The 25,629-nt window shown below is 39.7% G+C and overlaps 2 protein-coding genes across 2 annotated transcripts in view; one reads left to right on the forward strand and one right to left on the reverse strand.

Moving 5' to 3' along the window:
- The window catches only part of LOC149110892 (uncharacterized), a 40,145-nt gene extending 14,932 nt beyond the window's left edge, over positions 1 to 25,213 (forward strand). Inside the window, exons 2-5 of the mRNA XM_089291773.1 lie at positions 19,273 to 20,082; positions 20,440 to 20,529; positions 21,668 to 22,173; positions 22,873 to 25,213. Coding sequence (XP_089147899.1) covers positions 19,350 to 20,082; positions 20,440 to 20,529; positions 21,668 to 22,173; positions 22,873 to 23,106 — 1,563 coding nt within the window. The 5' untranslated portion in view covers positions 19,273 to 19,349 and the 3' untranslated portion in view covers positions 23,107 to 25,213. The remainder of the gene's footprint in view (positions 1 to 19,272; positions 20,083 to 20,439; positions 20,530 to 21,667; positions 22,174 to 22,872) is intronic.
- Positions 1,396 to 10,562, reverse strand: LOC110057257 (uncharacterized). Its single transcript, XM_089291766.1, has 5 exons — positions 10,389 to 10,562; positions 8,026 to 9,326; positions 7,480 to 7,581; positions 6,518 to 7,023; positions 1,396 to 4,574 (listed from the first exon to the last, which is right to left on the reverse strand). The coding sequence occupies exons 2-5, from the start codon at positions 9,236 to 9,238 to the stop codon at positions 4,341 to 4,343; spliced, it is 2,055 nt and encodes a 684-aa protein (XP_089147892.1). The 5' UTR covers positions 9,239 to 9,326; positions 10,389 to 10,562; the 3' UTR covers positions 1,396 to 4,340.
- Positions 25,214 to 25,629: the final 416 nt, after the last annotated feature.

Consider the following 25,629-nt stretch of genomic DNA (forward strand, 5'->3'; position numbering starts at 1 on the left):
GGAAGTGCGCCCGATATCTATTGGAAGTTACCCTATCAGCGCGTGCGCAATTTACACTACCAGCGCACTTCTGTAAGATCAAACAAAAATCACACAGAGTTAGTTTTTCTCTTTCTATTGCTCTTGTTTTTCTGTCTTTCTCTTATTTTGTCTTTGTTTGTACTTTTTGTCACTTTGCATTTTGCGAAACACACAAGAAAAAACATCTAAAATGTGTGCGAATTTGCAAGTTTTGGGGTTGTTTTTATTTTCCGTGCTCAGGCTGACGTAAGCGACCGGAAGTGAAATTTCACCTCCTTAACAACGCGCGCGAGCGTGCGCATGAATCGGTTAATTGACCCTTAAGGTGGCCGAACACGGTTTTTGCACGTGCTTTTGCTGATGCAATTCAGCGCGCGCACAAGGATTGCAAAAAACAAACATGCCGTCAATAGAGCGATCAGTTTATTTACTCAACACCCGCACTATCTGTGCTGTTTTCCTCTATAATTGAACGCAGTGTATTGATCGCTTTAGTCTTTTATTACAAAGATAAGTTAGAAAGATAACGACGGAAAGAACCCAGTTAAATGCAGCGCATGCGTAGTAAGTCAAAAAATTGCGATTGAATGAAAAATTGCACTCTCGTAAATACGCCGATTTCTCGAAAACCACCCATTAGAATTTCACGAAATTTGGCACGAAAATAGTTTAAGAAATAAGTAACTGGAGTATTGAAAATAATTGAACTTTAACAAAGGAAATTCTAGATGCTTCAGTGAACCTTCAACAAGAGATAATTAAAGATCTCTCTGTTAAATTATTAGCAAAGTGGTGTTAACTTGTGAGAATCGTTACAAGCTTGTTGCATGTAAATTATAAACAAAATCTAATGACTAGATTTTATAGAAATAAACAAAACTGATTTTAAAGGCCTGTTTATATTTATTCATGTTGCCATGGCAACGGCACAGACGTCAGCTTAACCATCAAAAAACCAAAGTTTCTGTTGTTAACTTGCTTGCTGCCATTTTTGACGACCGAGGTTGTCAAGGGGTTTAGAGAAAAAGGTGAATGACACACAGGTATCAAAAACTGTGTCCAGCCACCTTAAAAGCTGCAAGAACTCACTTGAGCATTGTGTTGTTATATTACAGTCACGAACTTCGAAGTATGGTCGTGTTCAGTTGGTACCAAAAAAATAGCATGCACCTCTCCGCCATTTCGATCAATTTTCTTGTTTAGTATATATGTAGTAACGTTTGTATCACGAATACTGTTCTTCAGGGCTGTGCACCTGTCTCAGTCATTGTTTTACCTTTTACCTAGGAAGAGAATTAAACTGTCAACATTGCCTCCGTCATGTTTTTTTTCATGGACATTGCATCAGTCATAACATTTTTTCCTGGCCACGGCTTTGGTCTCGTATTTGACTTGTTTTAGTTTGTTTTATTTGTTTTATAATTTACTCCATTCATTATTATGTTACAAAGATATTTTTTATATTACAAAGTCATTATTACGTCACAAGATATCTTTGTTTAAAGATATTTAAAGATATTAAATAAAGTAAGAAATGGAGAAGGGCACTATATAGTAAGACTAATTCACACACAAGCACACACACCATGACTGCAATCAACTAAATTTGATACTGCCTTTTTAAAGAGAGGTTTAGATGAAATACTACGAACAGAAAGAGGGAAGTCATACCAATAGTATTTATTACCAATAACGGTGGGACAAAACATCCTTATATTTATTCTAAAGTGAGGAACAAATAATTGTTAGGTAGATGCACATCGTGTAGAATAATTATGTTGCTCAGATACAAGAGATATTAAAAAATTACAAGGTTATTGTCACTGATATGTTTATACATCAATAAATATGTATACAATTTAACAATACCGCGAAATTTAAGTAAACCTAAATTAACATAATGAGGAGAAATAGAAACTTGTAAAGGAACATCATTTATTATTCTAACTACTTTATTCTGTAATCGAATGAGTTGAGATAAAGGGGTATCATAATTATTTCGCCAAATAAGCACTTAATGACTGGCCTCAAGGGAAACAGTGAGTTTTGTTTCCCCAAGACCCTCCCTGTTTCCAGAGGCGAAGCCAAGGGGAAAATTGAGGTCGAGGGGAAACAAAACTCACTGTTTTCTGCGGGGCCAGGTGTTTTTTTATACCTCCCAACTCAAAAGTAGAAAAAAAAACTGCGAAGAAATCGTTTGCTTTACGCCGGCTGGCTCACAAATGTGCCGCGGTTTCAAGGAGCACGACCTGATCACGTGCGAGTCGAAAGTTCATGTTGTTGTTTCCCTAGGGAGTTAGTGAACGACACGTGACACGTTCTCCTCCAATCGGAAAACGCATTTGAGTTGGAAGGTACAACAAATATTCATTAAATATTGACTTCCTATAAAATGCTCAATCTTGATCATTATATCAATATTCTTACTCACTTTATCACAAACATGATTTATATGATCGTGCCAGGACAAGTGGCTATCGATAAAAATTCCTAAGTATTTGAAAGAGAAAACTTTGCTTAAGCACTGGCCTACCAATATTAATGGTGGTAATAAATTATAGTTTATTTTCTGTCGAGGTTGAAAGACAATGTACTTGGTTTTCCTTAAATTTAAGGTTAACTTATTAGCACATAGCCAGTTATAAATTTTAGGTAGATTTAAATTAGCTTAAATTTATTTGTAATTGATGTTCATCTATATTTTTATCCGAGGCTGTTAAGAAAGTGCGATCGGCGAATAATCTCAGAGAGAAAAAATTGGAAGCCTGAGGAAAGCCATTATGTAAACCAAAAATAGTAGAGGCCCCAAAATTGATCCTTGTGGTACACCTTACTAAGGTACGATTTGAACCAATTGATATAAGAATTTTAAATACCATATTTCACCACAATTGCTACTAATCTCGCGATCGGATTGTAAATCAAATCTCCTGATTGGCTCTACAGTGAAACTTGTATTAAGAGGACCCCACATTAAGCGGACACCCTCTATTAAGCGGACACCACCTTGAGTCCCTAAATTTTCTTCCCACATTTACTGTAAAATAAACCTGCAGCGGACACCTCTGTTAAGCGGACGCGGACACCAACATTAAGCCATTTTGTCGCACAAAACTTGCACAAGCGGACACTTCAAGGGCATTTCACCTCTAAAGGTTCAGTTGAGACTCCTTTAGCATTGTTCAGCGATGTCGTTTCAAAGCATTGACTGACTAGACATTATGCTATGAGCAGTCTTTGATCCTACACTGTGTTACACTGTGTTACAACAGGGTTGATAATTAACTGTTTTTGCACAACATATTGGAACCTGCTTTGAGCGGACGCCCTGTATTAAGCGGACACTCATAAGAGTCCCAAGGGTGTCCGCTTAATACAGGTTTCGCTCTATTTACTTAGCTTAAGAAGCAGGACTCAGATTTATAGAATACATTTGAGACGTCTGAGAAAATATATGTAAGGAAACCAAGACGTAATAAACCGCGTCAGAATTAGGCTTACCCTTAAACCTGAGTTTTAATTTCTGACTTCGAATCTTTGCCTCTGCTATGTTAACATGACTGTAATGGTTTTTGATGAAAATTAATTTAAAAAACCTAAACAAATCCTTTCTGAACAAACACCGTGAAATATAAATGTTATTACAAAACTTCCAACAAAGCTTCTTTGAACCGAATAATGTCGAATAATGTTAACGAAAAACAAAACCTTAAAGTGCCCATAATGTCAAGAAAAGTTTTTCGCTCATCTAATTCTACATTTCACCTAATGAACTTCTGCGAAAATATTTTTCGATTTGGATAAATAAAATGCAATTTTTTTTTATAAGTTTTTAAAGACGTTCAAATTTGCCGCCATTATGGTCCACCATTCGCACCAGTCTTCCTCGGTTTGAAGTGAGTCGTGACGTAGGTTCAGGAACACGTGATTTGGGTCATGACCTATCTGACTTGAAAACAAGTGGAAATTTTTCTTCAGAGTTGTCTACATTTAGTTGAAAATGCCGGAAAGGTGCGTTGCCGATCTTTGTAACAACGTTAATGATCCAGAAAACAACATCAGTCTTCATCGTAGGTTCCTGAACCTACGTAACAGGCATCAGTCTCGTGGCCATTTTGAACACGTTATTGAGCGGCAGGGGTCGACCGCAAGTTAATAGAATTTTGAACTTTGTAAAGATTCGTAAAACAATTGCATTTTATCCAAATCGAAAATGAGCAAAAAAATGAACAAAAAAAAGTTTAGACATTATGGGCACTTTAAACAAGGCCTTTTTGAACAAACATCTTAACACGTTGATGTTATAAACAAAATGCCTTTCAGCTAACACAGCGTTTTATCCTCCTTTCCGTTGTGTTACTGTCTACTGGCTTGTTATTGTGCACTTTGTATTTCTCCAGCACTGTCTCCACTGCATTAAACACTTTATTGGGATAATGAACCTCGTCCACTATGCCACCCGGATATGAATCGGTCAGCGGATACACGTCTATGACGTCAAACCCCGCTTGACACATGGCGGACATGGCGTAAGCGCTGAACAGTTGAACTCGCTGATAAGAAAAAGAACATGTTTAAATTAAAATGAGTGTCACAATGTGGCCTACGTACGTAGGTTAAGTCGGCATACGAGCCAAGTGGCCCACCAGGTCAGAGCTTATCCTGGTTTCAGTAGCATGAAGGGACTAGGAATATTTCTACTCCCCCCCCCCCCCGGATGGGATGCTAGTCCATCGCAGGGTTATCCCCAGCATTAAATTTGCCGGTACATTTTAATTATACACCTGGGTGGAGAGAGGCACTGTGAGAGTCAAGTGGCTTGCCCAAGAACACAGCACAATATTCCCGGCCAGGGCTTAAGGTTACTTCAAACCTTCGCGGGAGTCCTCCAGAAAAAAATTCGTACGCGCGCTGTTTTCAAGGAAACCCCCACAAACTATATATCAACAGAAAGGTTATAAAATGTAAAATTCGGTAAAATTATGTTTTGTTTTGGATTTTGCTTTCCGAAGGCGCCAGAGGCCGTCAACTCCAAAATGACCGACTGACGTTCCAGCGAATTAATCGGGTATCAAATGCGATCGTTCATGCAAAATAACTGTGCAGTGTTAATCACAAAGCCTCAATCTCCAAAAACGTGTCAGCATTTTCTTTTATTTCTATTGGTTATCTTTTTATAGATCTGTCAAGTTCGACTATCGAAAAAGTCACGTAACCTGTTACGTTAAAGGCCGCCACGCGGAAAGTATTTAAAATATAGGAAGTCGCCGACACGCTTTTGTTCCATATCTATCAGTGAATGTTCTGACCAAATTTCATGGACCCGTCAAATCTGCATACCCTATTAATTCATTTTAAAGAGAAGGGATTCTCTCGAAAAACGAGTGCGAGTTTTCGCCTTGTAAAGATTTATAAACATATCACGCCTTCACAGAGGAATGTGTCAACTTGAAAGCCGGGAGCCAATGAAATAACAGAACCCCTAGCGTTCACAGTATGCAAACTTGTGCTTCGCGGACATTAATTTTCTTGACCAAAAACAAATCGACCAATATAGCCCCGCGAAGGTTTGAAGTAACCTTAAACCCGGACCGATTGCTTCGGAGACGAGCATACCAACTATGAGGCCACCGCGCCTCCACTATGGACAACGTAGCGGCTCGTATATTTGATTGTGAAAAGGGATGGACATTCCTGTGTTCACACTTTTCGGCCCGGTGAAATATATTTGGAGTAATCCTTTTCACAATGTAACCGAAATTCTACGTTATAACCATGGATGAACTCCTATGCATCATGTCTGAGCTAAACATGTTTCAAAATTTCACAAAATTAAAAATAAAACGTCAACAAAGAGCAACATCTTCTAGAATAGAGGCTTACTGTAAACACGACTGTTTCTTAGGTTTAGGCTCTCACTTATTTTCTGACAATATTGCCCAATTAGTGCAAGCAGCTGACTTGGATGGATTCCGCCGTTCAATGCAAAAACTATCTTACTAGTCAATCTCACCGTGATGTGATTGGCTGTTAGATGGCATTAAAACCAAACGGTGATTGGTCAACATGGTCAGTTGTTGTCTGTTTCAATCCGTGTGTTGCCTAAGTTTCCAACTTTTTAGTGGTTTAGCCCTTAACTTCTTGGAGGGTTGTGAAGAGGGGGAGGAGGGGGTATAATTTTTCAGCCCAAATGTCGTCCAGATCCCATTTCTCAGCCTATTTTTTACCAAAATCGCAGACTCAGAGTCATTCATACTTTGTGATTCTTAGTCCAGGTGGCCCAAATCCCATTTTCCCTGTGAAAAAATAGGCAAATCCTAGTTCACATATTTACCCATTTAGATCCCTGTTCCGCTCCCGTCTTTTGTCAGTAAAATTTGTGTAAGTTCTGTTTATAGCGATGGCCTTTTTGTCGTATTTGCGGAGGACACGGATAAGTTTATTTGTCATGCCACGCTTTATACATTTCCCCAAAGCAGTTCTATTTACTTATTACCTGTGTGGTAAAAAATCTCCAGTTGGTCTTGTTTTTCACTTCGGCATTTTCTTTGTGTATGGCGGTCGATGATTTCCAAATAACTTTAGCTTTATACTTCGGGACTCTTCTCCCTTGTGAATTTACTTTGGTCTCCTTCAACGTGTTTATCAGGTTACCAATGAGCGTCTGGTATGTCGTAAAATTGACACTGATAGGGAAATGTAGTCCAAGATTTAAGAGCAGTACACTTTCTTTTCGTTGCATTTCCGGTCTCTGAAGAACACTCAGAATAGTTTTTATGACCTTGCCAGGCTGGAAATCTAGATTATCGTCCTCGTGCTTACTTACAGCCTCGCTTATTACAGGATATATCCAGTTGTAACTGCGGCGACATCCCACATAGAGTCTTGAGCAAAGAAAACGAGACTGTACAGATTCCAAGAAGCGTAGAGCAAGTGAATCGCCATAAACCCACAGTACACCCCTCGGGCGATACCTAATTGGCAACGACCAGTTGTAGGATTCTATTGTTAAACAGAAAATCGAGAGAGAGAGATTGAGCATATTGCAAAACACGTTAGCTAATAAACACAATAACTTTGCTGCTTGATTTCTGTCGAGACTACGCAGGGGAAGAGAGAAGGAAGGTGAAGTTAGGACAGGAAATGACAAGAGAGATGGACGGTGTATTATGTAGAAGATAATAAAAGAGAGCGGAGCAAAAAACCCCAAAAATCAATAGCGCCATGCCACACGTCCAGCAACGTTTATGACTAGGAAAATTGAAGTTTGAAAAAGAGAAGATATTTGTGGGAGCTGGAACTGGAAAGAGATTGTTACCAATAAGAGATATGTACCCTTGCCCCGCCCCATTTCACTTTTCTTTGCATGCACAATTTGCACGACCAATGCCATAATTGGCAGACATTTGCCATTCAAATCTGATTCACGAGGTAGATAAAATGAGGTTTGTCTCTAACCTTGAAGGTCTGGTTTCAATTGGTTATTTGTCCATCGACCAAATCCATCCCATAAGTGATTGCAGGTGTGACTACAGGAATCCAGTCCCTCGCCGAGTTTTTCTGACAAAACGGAAGGAGATAAATCAATATGTATACAGGAGTTATCCTTTGGCTGAATAGTAATTTCTTTTTGACCTTTCAACTTGAAAGCTCAGTTAGCATATTGGAATTCTCGTAACTAAAGTGTTTCCGGCAAAGAAACTCCCGTGTTAATAGGATTTCACATTCAAAGAAAGAATTTCTGATACTGGCTTGGTAACAACCGTGGTCGCAATCTATTTTCGCCTTATAAATAGTTGATGCATAATGAAAAATGAAGATTACGAGGAATGATGAAATATTTACAAAAGAAAACTTGTCTTGCTAAAAAGTCTCAAATATCGGCTTAATGAACTGTGTTATAGTGTCAGCAGTGCGTGTGTCCCAACAAGACTTACAGACAGCAAGTCATCTGTACGAATTGCTTATAAAATGCCAGAGTTGCTTTTATTTACGTGTACTTACCTACTGTAGATATATTGAGTAGTGCTTCTGGGACTGTTATAATCAAAGGTTCGCCATTCTTAAAGGGCTGTCTCAAGTAGTCATCCAGCGTGCCTAGAAGGCCGTCTTTCTGGAACTTTCCTTGAGCGTTGCCTTTAATGAACCAGTCACGTGGTGGATCTCTGAATCCATCACAAAGACTATAATCCAGATGTATAATAACTTGATAAACACCAGGCTCACCGATAAGAAATAGAGCTTCGTAAGTTCCATTATTGTGATCAAAAACAGTGGCCGCAACACTTGATGGGCCATGTACGTAAACCCTCCAAGAGTCTCCACCAATCGTCTTCGTTCGATTGTCCGAGGTTTTTGATTGGATAAAAATCTTACTAAACTCTCCCGCCGGTCTGATGTCCCAGAACACGACCTCACTAGCAACAGCGCTACTTCTGTTTAGTTTGCTCCAGCCGTCATTTACTTGGCCCCAAGCCATATTGTCATTACACGGCTTCATGACACTTTGCCAGTCTACGCGTGCGCGGCGTTGACGTAACCACTGACGACGGAAATCTTGAAATCGACGAGAAATCGACGACCTCTGTACAGTTTTAGGTTTCGAGATTACCTGTACCAACTTTAAGTCAAAAGTGTTTTTTGAGATGTCTGCTTGGTTGTCGGTTGAATTTCCTACCACCTGCGTGCTATCTTGTGTTTTGTTTGAATCGTCGCTATTATCGCTAACGTTGCTATATTTTGCATAACTTATATCTGGCCTAACTGAAGAACTTGAAGTTTTGTCTTGGCTTTCCTCTGCAGCGACCGAAGGGGACTGTAATTTGACACTTCCCCCTGGTGAATCTTCTAGCCGCGTCACAATGCCTTCTTCTGACTTATGCCAAGCGTAACCATTGATCCTTCCCAACACCCCTGGTCTTTTTGGAGCCATATACTTGCTCTGCAATTTCTCAAACAACTCGTTGGGCGAGATTGCAGCTTTGCTTGATGAGAAGGGATCAAAAGGTCGAAACACGTTGTCGTGAATGACGGCGGCAGGCGGAGGCGTCCCATAGTCACGCTCATCCATCAAGTAGTACCGGAAGTACAAATATAAAGCCGCGCATGTGCAAAGGTAGCACGCGAGGAAGCGTACGAGACTGGGACACGCTCGACCGTGTTTCATTGAGACGTTCTGCTTGTCCGCGCGTAGATTCCTTACAGAGAATGTTCCCATGGACAAGGGGTAGTGGGCATACTTCTTCCTTCGACTAAGTGCATCAAGGCGGATAGGCTCTGGTGGGAGCCCACTCGATCACATAAAACTGTAAAAAAGTAGCAAGCCTTTCAGATAAATGAGCATCGAAATTGTACACTTTATTTACGACTTCCCTTTCATTGGAACTGTCAAGCGTGGGTCTATACAAAGTATATTGAAGTTGCAGTTTGTTTACTCGACCTGCCATTGTGGAAACTTTAAATCCCCACCCCTCTCCCATTTTGTCAGATTTAGTAGCCATCAGCATTTTTACTCCTAGGTGGAGAGGGGCACTGCTTAAGTCAAGTACGTTGTCTTGCCCAAGATCGAGGACATAACACAATGATAAGTTCTTATACTCGAACATTCGGATCGCCCAATCAATAGACCAAAATAATTAATCTGAAGAATGATCAAATTCAGTTTCTCCTATATCAGTACACCGTTGAACATTCTGGTTAGGAGAGTCAAGAAAATCATCAACAAAGCGTTAAGTTTTCATGCTGTACCATGCACCGCGTCCACTTGAATTATACGCAAAATGTACGTCATTTCCACTGGTACGTAATTGATATTTCGTACTATATTGCGCTCTTATAAAATTTCAGCAAGTAGTATGTTAGCTGTAGAATAATTTGGCTGCAAAATACACGGTTTTAAGTCAGCCGGTCAACAGTTAAGGAAACCAGAACTCACAATTTTGTAGCAGTTTAAACATATTGCATAGAACGCGTAATAAAGAATTTCAGGCTTCAACGAGATTCCAAACCTCGAGCTCTGCGATACTGGACTATTTTACTCTGGTCCCGTATGCAAGCAAGTATAACCGTGAAACTAGTATTTTCAAGCGTTATAAAGATCTCAATGACGAGTTCATACGTGCACTAGACACAGGAAACCACTGACTGGAATTGTAAATGAACACCACAGAATTTTAAGCACAGAATTACATCGCCAATGTAGCATAAACGACAGATATGTTATTTAACATACAACTCTTCAAAATTTTTTATGACGAGTTTCTTCCTTCTAGCTAAAGTCGCTCGAATCGCACATTGCTTCTACCATTGCATTTCTGTAAAACAGAACACAAACACATAGCTGCGAATCTTATTTCAAGTTCACTCACCGACTTACAAACTCCACTTTAGATGTGCATGGCCTAAACTGGCATGAAACAATTGAAGGAAGCGTCCCGGGACTTAAAGTGCACAGATAATTTCTTCAGTGGTATATATTCTAACAAACAAAAGATCAGTAACCAATTGTCATATCGCGCACCTTTTAAGCTTTGTCTTGATTTAGCCTGAAGTACCTGCTGCTACACAACTGTACCAGGTACCACCAGTTGCTGGCCTCATTCTAGTGTCGATCGAGGCTAATGACAATGTATTGTTAGTAGAGGCTTGAAACCATTGCAGTTTTCGGAAAAATCTTCTTTGAAGAATCTGAACAATCTCCGGTTTTTGTCCTCCAATAAAAAAAAAAAAACAAAAAAGCAATCACGAGTTAATTTTCCGAAAATAGTCGCGTGAACATTGCGCCATGACGAAACGTTCTAATGCCAACAATCTAGTTTTAAAGATCCCTAAAAGTGTTAAATTTCAAGATGCAAAAAAGTCTGCAACTCTGTATTTTCCAATTCCCCATAATTCACAAAATTTTGGGAAAAAATAGAGTGAATTATTGGGATTTGTAAAATAGAGAATGGATGGATGGATGAATGAATGAATGAATGTCGCGGGCTCTATGAGTTCTCAGAGCAGGGATGACGTCATCAACCGGTACTTGCTTTTCCGACCGGGAACGAGTGAAAAGTTAACGGGGCGAGAACTTAAGTGTTTGAGCCGGAAAAGTTTTTAATAATTTATGGAACAATAGTAAATGTCAAACGCCAGCTGAGCCGGGTTAGTGGTTTAAAACAGATATTGTCAGGCCCCTTATTACAGCTTCTCGTCTTTTAAGGCAACAGGTTTGGTAAGGCCAAGTGAAGAATGGAGTTTTTAAGAAATCTTTGCAGTTGTGCACTCTAATTTATTCTTCCTCTAAGGGAACTCGTTTTAGTTAAGTAAATAATTTACCGTAATATAATAATTCCCCTACTATCTGTGTCTACTATGTTCCGGACGAGTACTTTTTTCAATTAGACTTCGGAATAGTATTTTCTGTCAACCAACACTCAGGCACGCTGAGTTGTCTTCTAAGATGAATTACAAGTTAAGCTTATACAAGCTCAGGTGTTTATCACTGACATCGACTGGTGTTCATTGACTCTAGTTTACCATGAGCAGGAAACAGCGACTGGCTAAAAGTATATATATAAAAAACACGAGCAGTTTCGACTGCCTTAACTACAGTCTTCAACGAACGAAATGGTATAAAGTAGCTCAGAAATGCTGCTCCCGAAATTTATTCAAAATTAATTTACCTATGTTAAAGGATATGAAGTCCGTGTTTCGTTGTCTTTTGCTATAAATGAAAACTATTTCTTGAAATATAAGCTTATGGAAACCAAATTCATTTATTGTATTGTGCATGAATGCATTGAGTTTAAACGCAAAATATTTGATAAGCTTAAAGGAGTAGGTCACTCCAAAAACCGTGTATTTTTTTCCATCACCAATAAAAATTTCACATTGAGTTGAGTTACTCACCGTTGTTTTAGCTTCTGAAGTGGATGCGATCCCAATGAAAAAGAAGTGAAAAGTTCGACACCGGGAGCCGCCATTTTGAAAGGATCTTAAAGGCCAGGCCGCATATCCGTGACGTCATTCCGTCCGAGAATGTGTTTGTCCTTTTAAGCTTTACTATGGCTGCGCTTGAAGCCAGAACGTGCTAGTGATTCCGCGGATGATAATAATTAAGTTGAATGGAATGATCGGTTGGAAAATGCTCTGTGGTAAACTTGTGAGAGATGTGCAACCATGCCGACGCAAAGAGAATGTGTTTGTTGCCGAGAACAGCCGGAGTAGGTCACCAAGATGGAAGGTACATTTTCCAGTGCAATTGCAATGGACGCAGTTAGTGGAAGAGGAGGTTTATTTTTAATTTTAAATTGCTCTCAGAAGTGAACTGGTGGCTTAAATAAATCCCCAGTATAATGCTTTTGATCTGATTTGTCTCCATGTTTATTTTACTGGCGGTTCAATGCGGAGGGAGTTCTGATATCACAGAAACTGACGAGTTTTCAATGGTGTGTTTAAATCGGGCGAATGCTTTCCACCTCACAAGTCTGTGTTTTTACTTATAAAATTTGGATACTTTTTGCCCGTGCTCATACGTGTTTGCCAGGTTTCTTTACACTTATGGACTACGTGGACTCTTGTGAAATACGCAGTGACTTTTACATATAAGATGCGAAGTGAAATCGACGTCTTTGACGTGAGAAATGTGAAATTGACGACATTCCTTATCATTACATGAGATTTTTTGTGAGAATTGTAATTTGTATTGTTGGAAAGCTAAGCACATGTAACATATTTTGGATAGAAGAAAAACGTATATGCAACTTTTACATGCATAAACATTAGCTGACGAAGGAAAATTCACTCTGCTAGTGTGTTTATCCGTATCGCATATGTCGTGTTTACTCGCCTCGTTACTTGACAAAGCATGCAGTAAAATTAAAGCTTCATTTTTTACCGTAGATTTGCTTTCATTAGCAACTATAATTCCTAAAAATGACGTGAATGCAAAAAAACTGTCCTTAATTAATGATGAATCGTGTTGATAAAATTGAAAACAAATTGTAACACATTTCAGACAAAATATTATTCACATGCGGATATCGGATTTCGCTATAGCAAGACTTGTTATCGGTAATTGTCGATATGTAGATAGGACTGATGTACAGTTAACTACTTCTTCCGATGTATTCCAAATCAAATTAGACAGCATTTAAAAATTTGTAAGTAGTTTACCTCATCCCTGGCTGTCAAGAAATTTTTTAAAGTAAAACCAGTGAGCAGCACGTCTGCGAACTACTTGAGTTGTAAAACTTTTTTATTTTCTCCTACGCGTTTCGTGTGACTAGCGCACACTTCTTCAGGGAGTTTAACAATACAATCAAGTATACCTGTATATATACCTAGATACAATTCTGCATTTCGCAAAAAGCGACACCTACGGATTTGCGTATACAAACCGCTCGGTAATGCGTCTAGGAAACAGGCGTAAAAATATAATTAAGGTGTGACATATTTTAAGTGTGACATAACTATTTGGGGCCCACAGTTTTAGCTAAAACATTACCGAGCGGTTTGTATACGCAAATCCGTAGGTGTCGTTTTTTGCGAAATGCAGAATTGTACCTAGGTATATATACAGGTATACTTGATTGTATTGTTAAACTCCCTGAAGAAGTGTGCGCTAGTCACACGAAACGCGTAGGAGAAAATAAAAAAGTTTTACAACTCAAGTAGTTCGCAGACGTGCTGCTCACTGGTTTTACTTTAAAAAATTATAGTAGTTTACCTCATTCCTGGCTGTCAAGGCCGATTATTAAAGACGCTCTGATTTTGGTCCACACAAGAGATTTATAAAGCGAAAAAATACTTTTTCGATAAAAGAAAACCGTACGGGGTTAGTCTGACTTGTAATTTTAAAGAAATCTGCAGGGTATTTGAAGTTCCTACGGTACCCTAAGAAATTTAATAAATCACTTCCAAAAAACGCATGCAGTCGCTATGCATCAATGAACACGAAAACACGAAAACCCTAGCGCCAGTCTACGAAATATAATGAATTAAAAGCTTGCAACATGGAAGCTTTTTTTATAAATACTGGTAAGACTGGTAAATGAAGAAAAGAATTTAATTCAGCCATTTTCCCTGTTATTATAGGAAAAAAAGCGGCAAACTGATTATACATGAAACTGACCCGTGATTCACGCCGTTTTAGCGTCTTTTTCGTGAAAATGTATTGCCTGAAGGGTCGAAAATTTTTGGCGACTAAAATACTTGTGCTGGCGACTAAACCTGAAAACTTAGGGGCCAGCTGGCCCAAGGTTTTTTCATGAAATTCGAGCCCTGTAGTCCAGCGAGGAGCTTCAATTTCTTGCGCAGAAATAACATTTACACAGTCAAGTCAACGACAGTTCTGCCGGGCAAAAATATTTTTAAAAATTAAAAGTATAACTGATAGCTACCTCTTTTCGTTCCTTGCGATGCGCCGTTCGCTTGCAATACGTGCCTTTACAAGGGCCTTCCGTTGAAAAATTGTCGGAAAGCATTTTCCTTCAATGACCTCCTTGAGCTTTGCGGCGCCAATTCGGACGGAATGACTTTACGGATATGCGGCCTGGCCTTCAAGATCCTTTCAAAATGGCGGCTCCCGGTGTCGAACTTTTCACTTCTTTTTCATTGGGATCGCATCCACTTCAGAAGCTAAAACAACGGTGAGTAACTCAACTCAATGTGAAATTTTTATTGGTGATGGAAAAAAAATACACGGTTTTTGGAGTGACCTACTCCTTTAATGTTAACTCGAAAGAAATCTTTTTCCCGCTTTTTACAACCCAAATTGATCAGTCAGATCCAGCTGACTTCGTTCTCTACAGACCGTGGAAAGCACCGAAAAAAGGTTTGAAACTTCCTTAATTTTAAACTCAACATGATCTATTGACCACTCAGAGCGCGTGCAGTATCTCAGTTATTATATAAAGTGTGTGAAGACGAAATGAAAAACCGCCCGCCTGATATTACTTATTTGGATGACTTAATGGTAGAATTTCGCGAGCTACTAGTGCTCGGAGATAGGAAAATCCGGACCACGTTAAGAACCAATCAGATTGCAGGATTCTTTACCGTGCCGTCTTGGAAAATGTTGGCTCGTTCCTTCCACTTGTGTTTTATTTTCTCGATTTCGATAGATTTTTTGAGCACAGTATTTGGCATGTATTGACCTCGCGCTTTGTTTTGTTTGTTATTTCTAATTTGCTGTCAATGAACTTTGACCGTAAAGCAAACAATGAAAGTTTCCAGGTTTAGTGCAACACACCTAATTACGTAATATCTAAAACGATATATGCGCTCGCAATATTTACCCACGCATTCATTTCTTACGTTTTATTTACTGGTCAGCAGATATTCACGGATGGGGGCCGACCCCTAATTTGCATAATCTGCTCACCTCGACACACCACTAACAACTTGCTGGTCCGCAGAAATAGCTTAACTACCACTGATGCTATAATATTTTTAATCTACGCTGTTACAACTCCCCCGTATTTTTAATAATGGAATAAAATCGTCTATAAAGAAGCTGCCTTCCGGGTAAATGGTAACTTCTTAATCGGGATAACATTGGAGATATCATCGGCACACACACTTACTTACTTACTTATTCCTCTTCGTTCCTAGTGGAACATAGCTCCTCAACTAGAGCGCGCCACCTAACCCTATTTTGTGCAGCGCCCTTTGCCTCATTCCCCGCAAGACACACAACATATACAAAAAACACACAACATATACAAAATGATGTTTTTTTTCCAAACGGCTTGGCTTGTGAGAGACAAATAATCTTTTTTTTTATTTTCTCGGAAACCGAGAAACCGAGAACCGGGACCTAACGATTTTTCCATTTAGTTTGAATGCAGCAATCATCTACTTTACACAGTAAATATAGACCAATCTCTATTGCACAGTAAAGAGTTATCTCTGAAAATGAGAGCATAGCTAGCACTCGTAAAAGATAATATGTGGTCTCAAGAACACTGTGTGCTCGAAACATATTGCATCCCTATCGACTAAATTTGGGTGCCTTTATCGTGAAACGTACATAAAATTGTTCCTTGAGGGTTCCCAATAGGTTTGGCGGGATGCGGGATTTGGCTTTTTTTCGCTGTGATATTTGGGATTTGAGCTGGTCATGAACACAGGGGCGGAAAGCGGGAATTACAATTACGAGCGGGAGCGGGATGTTTTGTTTTTGTGAGGTTGGGATGCGGGATTCGCAAAGGGAACATAGCGGGATACGGGATTTCAATTCTTACGTGACTTCATAAATTGTTACTGACCGGCGCAAAAACCACAAGCTGGCAGAAACGAACCGTATAGCTGTGTCAGGTTTCAAGTAATGAACAGCAACCGCTCTGTACCCTGTCAGGTTCTGTCAAACGTATCGTCCATTTCCGACATTTTCGATGCTTGCGTCTGTAACCTTGACCTCCCGATCCTTTCTAGTTTTTCTAGTTTTTCTAGTCTTGCGACCTTTTCAAAGCGCTTGGCTTTTGGCCAGGATGGCCACACCGGATGGCGGTGATAGTGATTTATCTAGCCTGCAGTACAGGCGGATTAGCGGGCTCTAGCGTGATATCGCGCTAGAGCCCGCTAATCCGCCTGTACTGCAGGCTATGATTTACCGTACGAAGTATGCGACATTACGAATTGCATCACCATATATTAGACCATATTACGAAAAGGATGTGCGTGCAGGAATGCCTTCATTCGGAAAGAAAAGTTCTGAGCCCAGATTCAAGTAAAGTGAAGACGCTGAAAGCTTTGAAAGAAACTGTCAAGTGTGGTTACGGGCCATCTCTTGAATATGGGAATGAGCAATCTTTTTCTTTCAGTGATACGTGGACAAAGGGAAACAAAACAGTAAACCGTTCACAGAAAGAAACGTTATAATCATTTGTGCTTACTTATCTGCTACCCATTGAATTCTTTTGTGATCTTTTATGCAATATCTTGTTTTAAAGAGTTTGTGTCAATAATTATATTAATCGTTAATTTAAAAAAAATAATAATTGACGCAGAAACGTCCTTGAAAAGTAGGAGGGATCGGAATTTCCAGGCAGAAAAGGGCGGGATGGTGGGATTAACAGGAAAAAATGGGCGGGAAAGCGGGATCTGAGAACCCTATTGTGGACCCTCTTCCTTGGCATTGATGCAATACATCCATTGTTGTATTTCTTACTTAACTTTCTCCTTATTTTTCTCCCCTAACAAAGCGTAAAGCGAATGGCTCAAATATAAACGTTTCCGAAAGCAGATAATGTAAGGAATTATGGGGTTAATTGAAGGTCTTCCTGCTCCTAAACCAATACCAGGACCCTCCCCCTTTTTTTTTTATCTTTAAATTTAAGTTCTCTTGATATAAGCAGCCAACAGGTAAGGTTTGTAAGAAAATCTATAGTGACTTCTATTTCGATGGAATATAATTAAGAACTCATTCGATCTGGCATATTGGCATATGCCACTGATTGGCGGGCCGCCAAGGTCACTGAAAATCGGCCCTCTCGATATTTTCCAAAAGGGGTATCGAATGGTCCCATTTAATTAAAAATGCTCGCAAAATTTGGCCTTTGCTCGACTTGCTCGCAAAAATTAGATGTGTACTCGCTTGCTCATGCTCGCAAATTTTTGGAACTGCTCGCATGCTCGCATTTTTGTTTAAAATCTCTGCCGTGTAGCACAAGCATAACTTGCATCTTGCAAACAAAAATAGGCCAATTCCGATATATTAAAAATCTAACTTGGCTTCGAGGCTTAGGGGAATAAACCAAAAGAAATTAATTATTCATCCCTCATCCTCGATGCGATTTCTTTTGTTTTATTCCCCTAAGCCTCGAAGCCAAGTTAGAATTTTAATATATCGGAATTGGCCTATTGACACTGGAAACAATGTTTCCCAAATGGCAAAACTAAGAAAAGTTGGGAAAACATGCACGCACTATATGAATGTTTCTGGAAACATGTTTCCTTGTTTTATTGAAACTGACAGGCGTAAGAATTATTCGTGAAAGGCACCCGCAAAGGGAAGAAAGTAATCTAGAATCATGATGACATGAAGAATATTATACTATTACTATTTGACTTTCAGAGCCTGTCAGAGCCTGTCAGAGCCTGTCAGAGCTGTATGGCTCTAACTGGTTAGATCATGGAAGCCTCCAAATGAAGCTTCATTGCGTTAAATTAATCTGTTTCAGCCAATCAGTGGGAAACACGGTTTGCCGATCATCGAGACCGAAGCTCGAAATGCTTGTCAAACTAATAAATGTCACGTTGTGTGCATTTCCTAAGAATTATGTAACCAAAAAACATATTTTTTTATATCACAACTCCGCAAAGTTAGTGTGGTGTGTTCACAACGTCAGTAGGTAGGGTAATCCTAGTGCTAGGGTAACCCTAGCTCCTACCTCACTACGTGCTATGGTTACCCTACCCCCTACCTCCCTAGTGCTTCCTCCCTAGTGCTATCAGTGCTATGGTTACCCTAGCAAGAGGGTTACCCTAGCACTCCCACATTTCTCTTTTCTTTTCTTTTTTCTTTTTCTTTTTTTCATGTACGTGTTTATAAGGCAGGTAGGGTTACTATTGCTCTAGGGTAGCCCTAGCTGAGAACTAGGGCTAGGGCTCCCTTAGCGCCAGGGTCACCGACCTGCCTTATAAACGCTCCAAGAAGCGAAATATGATAAAGTACCAACAAAACAAACAAATTGTGGCTCAAGAAACAACGTACGTATTTATCCACATTTTGTTTTAGTTTTGCTTTGGATTTAAAATGTTTGCTAAAAAAGCTGTCGCTAAAATATTCATTGCAATATTGTTTATAGTTTTGCTGTTAAATTAATCCTAAACTAAAGAAAAATAACTGGGACTGAAACGATTTGAGTGGAACTGAAAAAGTGAAAATAGGTTTTGGCAATACAGTTATTATCGGTTGCTTGTGTTAAATTTTTAACTTAAAACTTAAAAATTTAAATTTAAGTGCTCGCTGCTCGTCATCGGGTATTTTCCAAAGTGCTCGCTGCTCGCAAGGCAAATTTGATCACTGCTCGTGTTCGCAAAAATAAACGCACTGCTCGCATGCTCGCAAACGCTCGCAAAGACCATTCGATACCCCTTCCAAAGAAACGAGAGTTGGAACTTTTAAACATCCACTTCGTAATTAGGGCCCTGAAACGAGACTGCATGCCGAATTTCAGCAAAATCGGTGTGGTACGGTGGCCGAGACATTTTTGTGTAGCTCGAAAATAACAAACTGACTCTTAACTCTTTCTCCTTTTGCAGAGTCACTTGGAGGAACTTGCTAGATAGCTGCTGTCTTATAACTCGACATTCTACAGTGGACCTGCAGGGCTGTTATCATGGCTACGAAATGTCTTCTCGCTGTTCTGCGTCTTCATTTGAAACAAATTCTGTTGTTTCTAATCTTATGCGGGTCAAGTTTGCTTTTTGTACTGAGTAATTCCTGGTGGGATATTAGTACTGGTTTACCGGCATTTTACAGATATCCACGAGAAACAGAAGAAATGGCAAGATTAGAGGATTTCCGTCGCGATTGGTTACGTCAACGCCGAGCGCGAGTAGACTGGCAAGAAATACTAAGACCGTGTCATGATAATACGGCCTGGGGCCAAGTAAAGGATGGCTGGGGGAAACTCAATAGAAGTAACGCGAACACAAGTGACATAATATTTAAAGACATAAGGCCAGCGGAAGAGTTTAGCAAAATTTTTATTCAATCAAGAACCTCAGATAATCGAACGAAGACGATTGGTGGAGACTCGTGGAGGGTTCACGTGCGTGGCCCATCAAGCGTTGCGGTCACTGTTTTTGATCACAATAATGGAACTTACGAAGCGCTGTTTCTTATTACGGAGCCTGGTGTCTATCAAGTTATTATATATCTTGATTATAGTCTTTGTGATGCCTTTAAGGACCCACCGCGCGACTGGTTCATTAAAGGCAACGCCCAGGGAAAGTTTCAGAGAGATGGGCTTCTAGGAAAGCTGGACGAATGGTTAATGCAGCCCTTAAAGAATGGGTTCCCTTTGAAAATAAATGTAACGCAAGCAAGACTGAACACGTCTTTGACAGGTAAGTCTTCAAGGGAAGTGTCTCGTTTTCTTTGATCACTGCCCGACTGTTCCCACATAGAAAGAGAATGACCAGGGCAACCGTTAATTCTGTTATTTATATTTTAGAATGCTCCTTTGCCGATTTCCCCTCCCCCTCCCTCCACGCGCGCTCTCTCTCCACAAAATAGTAAAAGGATAACTTTTGGGTATTGATTTGCAAAGGTACAAATTGGTTTTGAAGTATGCAGCAGCTATGACCAGGCAGGCTGAATGCAGTTCTGCTGACTTAATATAATTGTTTCATGTTTAGTTTAGTGTCTTCCGAACAAAACCACCACAATGCGTTAATTTAAATCTAGGTTGTTTTGTTTTCAAGACAAAATAGACTCTTGTGCTTACACCTGCAACCGCTTGTGGGATGGATTTGGTCGGTGGACAAATGGCATATGGCGGCCTTATGTCAATGGTAAGTGGACATTTGTAAATTTATGTCTTTGTGAGTAGAATGGGCAAACTTGCTGAATTCTCAATGGTCTAATCAAAGACGTTTCTTGGAAGGCTAGCTCCTGATTGGCCGAGCTCGATATTCCTGCAAAAATACCCTAAAATACGAAACATATGTTTAAGCCCCTTCAACCCTCCGCCTGGATCAAGCTTAACTTTGTTTAGCTCTACTCTCCCACAAATTTTGCACTCATTCTTTGAGTCTCATGCAATCTATAGGCTTGTTTTTAGGAAGTATCAAGTGCGTTTAGGACTCAAGAAGGAAAAAATGCTTGGCCTGGTTTTGACATAAACAGGGGAAAATTAGCTAGTGAAAAAACATAAACTATATTAGTCTGTGAGAAGTTGGCACATATTTTTTTGGTTCCATTACAACTCTACCTCGAGTTTAACTCATACCATTGCCGTTGAATCTATTACAAAAAGCATCAACGTCACAATGAAAAGCAGCCACGTTGGCAGTCTGATATCCTCAGCCATTGTCTTTTTTCAAGTAACAAATAGATAAATTAATCATTCAATCAATAATGACTTGATTTAAATTCCATTGCCTGATAGAGCTAACTCAGAAGACTGTATAATCTAAAATTATATTCAGATTAAAATTCAGTTGAAGTCTATCTCCTAAATTTATAATAAGAATTACAGATCTTGACCAGATAGATCTATATTTTTTTAATGCTGTGCTTGGATGAACTATGGCTAGGTGCTGTTTGAATACCTATACTGAGTTTTACTCAGAGGGAGGGACCTAACTACCTTGTGAAATGCTTGCCTTAACATACGGCTTCAAACCTAGCTATAAAGGTATGGAGCAGTTTTCAAGCCAAAATAATCACTGTATCCAATCACAAAGGACACAGATAGTACAGTGAACCAATCACGACTCGAAAAAATGACATGTGGCTGACGCAAGGCGCGGGAAAACGAGCGTAGGCGAGTCACGATTGGTTGTGGTTTTACTTCTGATTGGAAGAAAAAATGGCACGAGTATTTAAAGCCAATCGCGTAGCGTAGCGATGTAAAACCAGTTACTGTTCGACACTCAAATGAAAACCGCTCTATTAAGATTTTGAAACTTTTTTTATTTGCCTGCCTAGAGACGTACAATGGATCGCTGTCATCAAGCTATAACCGTTCTGGTACTCTCTGGGTCTACGGCGATTCACTGGGCGTACGTTTCTCTGACTCAATCCGTTCCCGCAACCTGTGTAAAAAGCTTTATACAAACTGCAAAAACAGCTACAATTGGCTCTATCCTTTTGCTAGCAAGGGACGTAGCAGGACAGAAGACGACGATCTAGATTTCAGTCCTATAAAGGTTCTAAACCCCATTCGCAGCGCTCTTGGTAGTCCAGAAATGCAGCAAAAGGACAGTGTACTGCTTTTGAACCTTGGGCTCCATTATCCATTCAGTCTTAATTTTACTGCCTACCAGAAAATTATTGCGGATGTGATAAAGATCTTGAAGGATACTAAAATTAATTCACAGGGGAAAAGAGTTCCGAAGTATAACACGAAAGTTATTTGGAAGTCAACAACTGCCATATGCAAGTATAAAGCACCATACCCTGGCGGCACGGCTCACAGATTCTTTACACCACAGGTATGTACCACATCAAGTTGAAGAACAGAAACAACACCAACAAACGTTATTTATATGTTGTAGGATCTTAAAGAGAGTATTTCTCTAAAAAGAGTCTTTCATCTGCATTATACTAGGGTAATGAAGCACTTGGTAAAGATTACCATGTCGGAATTAAGAGTAGCAGCTGTCGTATGCTATCATAGTCAGTGTTAGTGTAACAGCTGTCATTGTTTTCAGGCAGGTGGTATTGTTTCCACAATGGTAGCGAGCACTGGCAAGAGCCCAAAGTGGCATGAGCTATGGAATAATACAATTTTTCTGAAGCCCTTTAGGTTTAGATCATCGGCTTGCAATTCAGTTGGCTGAGCACTGTTCTTTTCAAATAATGTTGAGACAAATTTTCATTTAAAACTTCTACAAACTTTGAGCTATGAAAATCGAAACGGCGTTGAATTTTTGCGTTTGACCCGCTGTGAACAGGCTGCTCAGTGTCCCCGGGCCCATGCAGATCACAGGAAACAGTGGTTATCATTTACTTAGGCTGATGTGGATCAATAAGTCACTTGCTGCCTGCCTTCTTTCCCTTACTCCCTCACTAAAAAGACCCTTGAAATCGGAAAGAGGGTCTGCATTCTAGGGTGTACTCAACTCTCTGGAAGTTCATCTTGATTGTAATAATTGATTATGACATCATTTTAATATATTTTTCTCACTCAGCGTGTTCTCCTGTTCAGTGCTTACGGGATGAAAGCTATGTGTGAGGCAGGTTTTGACGTCATAGACTTGTATCCAATGACCGACTCGTATCCTGATGGCACACTAGACATCGTGCACTATGCAAATAAGGTGTTCGATACCGTGGAAACATTGCTGGAGAGATATAAAATGAACAATAACCAGAGACTGGGCACGAATGAGAGAAATCGTAGAAATAGACGCTGTACAAGTTGACGGAAATTCTTAAATCGCTTTAAATATTTAACAATTATTCCACGAGCACGCGTTGAATATGAATTGGCAGCCAACTCGGTGCTACACGCCTAGTTGGCCGCTGTAATCATCTCATATCCAACAAGCGCGAATGGAGTAATTGTTTCATTAAAAACGCCCAAAAATTTCGAAATTAAAATAAAGTAAAAGTAAAAATGCCTAAGAAATTAAGCGCATGTTTACCATATTTGTGGGGCATGGTATAAATTTATCTTATTAGATGTTTTGGCGTGCAGTATCGCTGAATATTTTTACGATTTATGCCGTATTTTGACGAGCCCGTAAGGCGAGTGAAAATACAAACAAAGAGCAAAAATATAAAGCGATACTTCACACCAAAGCATCTAATAAGAGATTTATTATTCAACTGCTGTAGTCAATAAATTTAGCAATGAAAGAGGGAGAGTGTGACAGTTTTGCGTGCGCGCACCGACCTGTACGGGAAACAGGTTTTCTACTGTACAAATAACTGTACAATATCGCTATATATTTGTACGGTTATTTGGACGGTATTAGCTGCAATTGGATAATAATGGCTCATATACCCAGATGCCTAAGCCAATGGAAACTCTTAAATTGCAATATCCAATGATTCAGTATTTAATAAGTAGGATTAACTTCCTTATCCTTCATCTTCCTTTGTTTTGAAATTAGGTTGATTCTAAGTGAGAAGCCGACTGTGAAAGACGTTTAGTACAGTCTGTCACGAAACTTCCTGTCTCTCCTATGCCCTTTGACTGTCTTCAAATTCGTCTTTAAATGCGGTGCACTCTGTTTCAAAATTAAGTTGAAAAAGAAACAAAACCAAACACAGTTGTTACACCTCGCAACTCAAATAGGTTTCCGATTGGAGGAGAACGTGTCACGTGTCGTGGGTCAAAACTCACTAACTCCCTTGGGCGAACAAACCTCACTAACTCGTCTAACTCCCTAGGGAAACAACAACTTGAGCTTTCGGCTTGCACGTAATCAGGTCGTGCTCCTTGAAACCACGGCAAATTTGTGAACCAGCAGGCGTCAAGCCAACGATTGCTTCGCAGCATTTTTTCTATTTTTGAGTTGGGAGGTATAACAAATTCAACAAAACACTTAATGACAGTCTTGCCCCGCGGGAAACAGTGAGTTTTGTTTTCCCTCGACCTCAATGTTCCCCTCGGCTTCGCCTCGGTGAACATTGAGGGTCTCAAAAACACAAAACTCACTGTTTCCATTGGGGCCAGTAATTTTAAAACATTGCTGGAGAGATACCGATAAAACAATAAAGTGCTTATTGTTTCAAAATTGTTACGGTATCACTCCACCGACAGAAAATATACATTGCGAAACTCTTCAACAGACCCAACTTATTTATTTCACGATACGTAGTGAAATCCTAGTTGCAGAGGAGCGACCTCTTAGCAGAGGGTTTCTTCATAGCTGTGTAATCTATCATCAAAATAACCTACCACTAAAACTTCAGTCACCACTGACTCAAACCCACAGTAAACGCCGATGTCTCCGAAGAAGTCTCCTCTCAATCCACTAGACTTTAAATGAAGTTCCTTAATAGCTCGTCGCTCCTTCGTGAACGTTCTTGGAGCCTCTAACACAACTGTTCATGTAGCAATACATCGTAATTACATCATTTAGTAGAATGTTCTAAACTGTTTCATAGTGTGACGGTAGAAGGTTCTGGTACAAATATTGCGTGACTAAACATTAGCTAGACTAGAAATTACCAGAAACTTAGTATTTACAATTGCTCTCCATAGCAAAATGTACTGCCCGTATTGAAACGGCGCCTTCAGTACGATTGGCCCATGATGTCGATTTCTTGTCGCTCAGTGTAGAAGTCACGTTTTACTGTAACATGATTATTTACAATATTTATAATTGTGATTTATTTAGCCTATCAAAGTGCGTTCGGTTAGTTGAAAATTTTGTACAACAAAATGCTGGACGAGGGCGGTGCGTCCCCGATCCATTTCCTATTCTGTTTTTTTCTCAACGCTGCTCCCTAACTAATAGAGCGCCTGAAACAGGTTATGCATTATGGTGAATCATTAAACCAGTCAGTATCCTTATTGTAGCCATGATAAAGACTCGAAAATTGCCCGTACTCTTTACGAAGTCATTCTTAACTTATTTTAGTTTTTATCTTTATATTATGTTATTTAGACAGGACCCCTTTGATAACAGTACTCTTACACTGAACGGCTATCCTGTATAAATATTCGTTATTATTATTTACAAGAGAAAATGAGGGTCAGAGAGGGAGGCTCCCAGTCCAGGCCTTGGGATATGTCAATTTCGCTAAAGTTATTTTAGGGTCGCCGAAAACAGCGGGAGTGCATTTCCTTTTACGTCCACATGATACCATTATTCTTTAGGCGATCAGGATATTAAGAAACGGCGGTCCACGGGGAAATTCACTTTGTCGATAGAAGCGCCTTTTACGGACACATTAGAGACAGATGGTATTCCTGGCTGGATAAATCGAGGTGG

Source organism: Orbicella faveolata, unplaced genomic scaffold, assembly GCF_042242905.1.
Source record: "Orbicella faveolata isolate gen_17 unplaced genomic scaffold, um_ofav_v1 contig_24, whole genome shotgun sequence".
Taxonomy (NCBI): Eukaryota; Metazoa; Cnidaria; class Anthozoa; order Scleractinia; family Merulinidae; genus Orbicella; species Orbicella faveolata.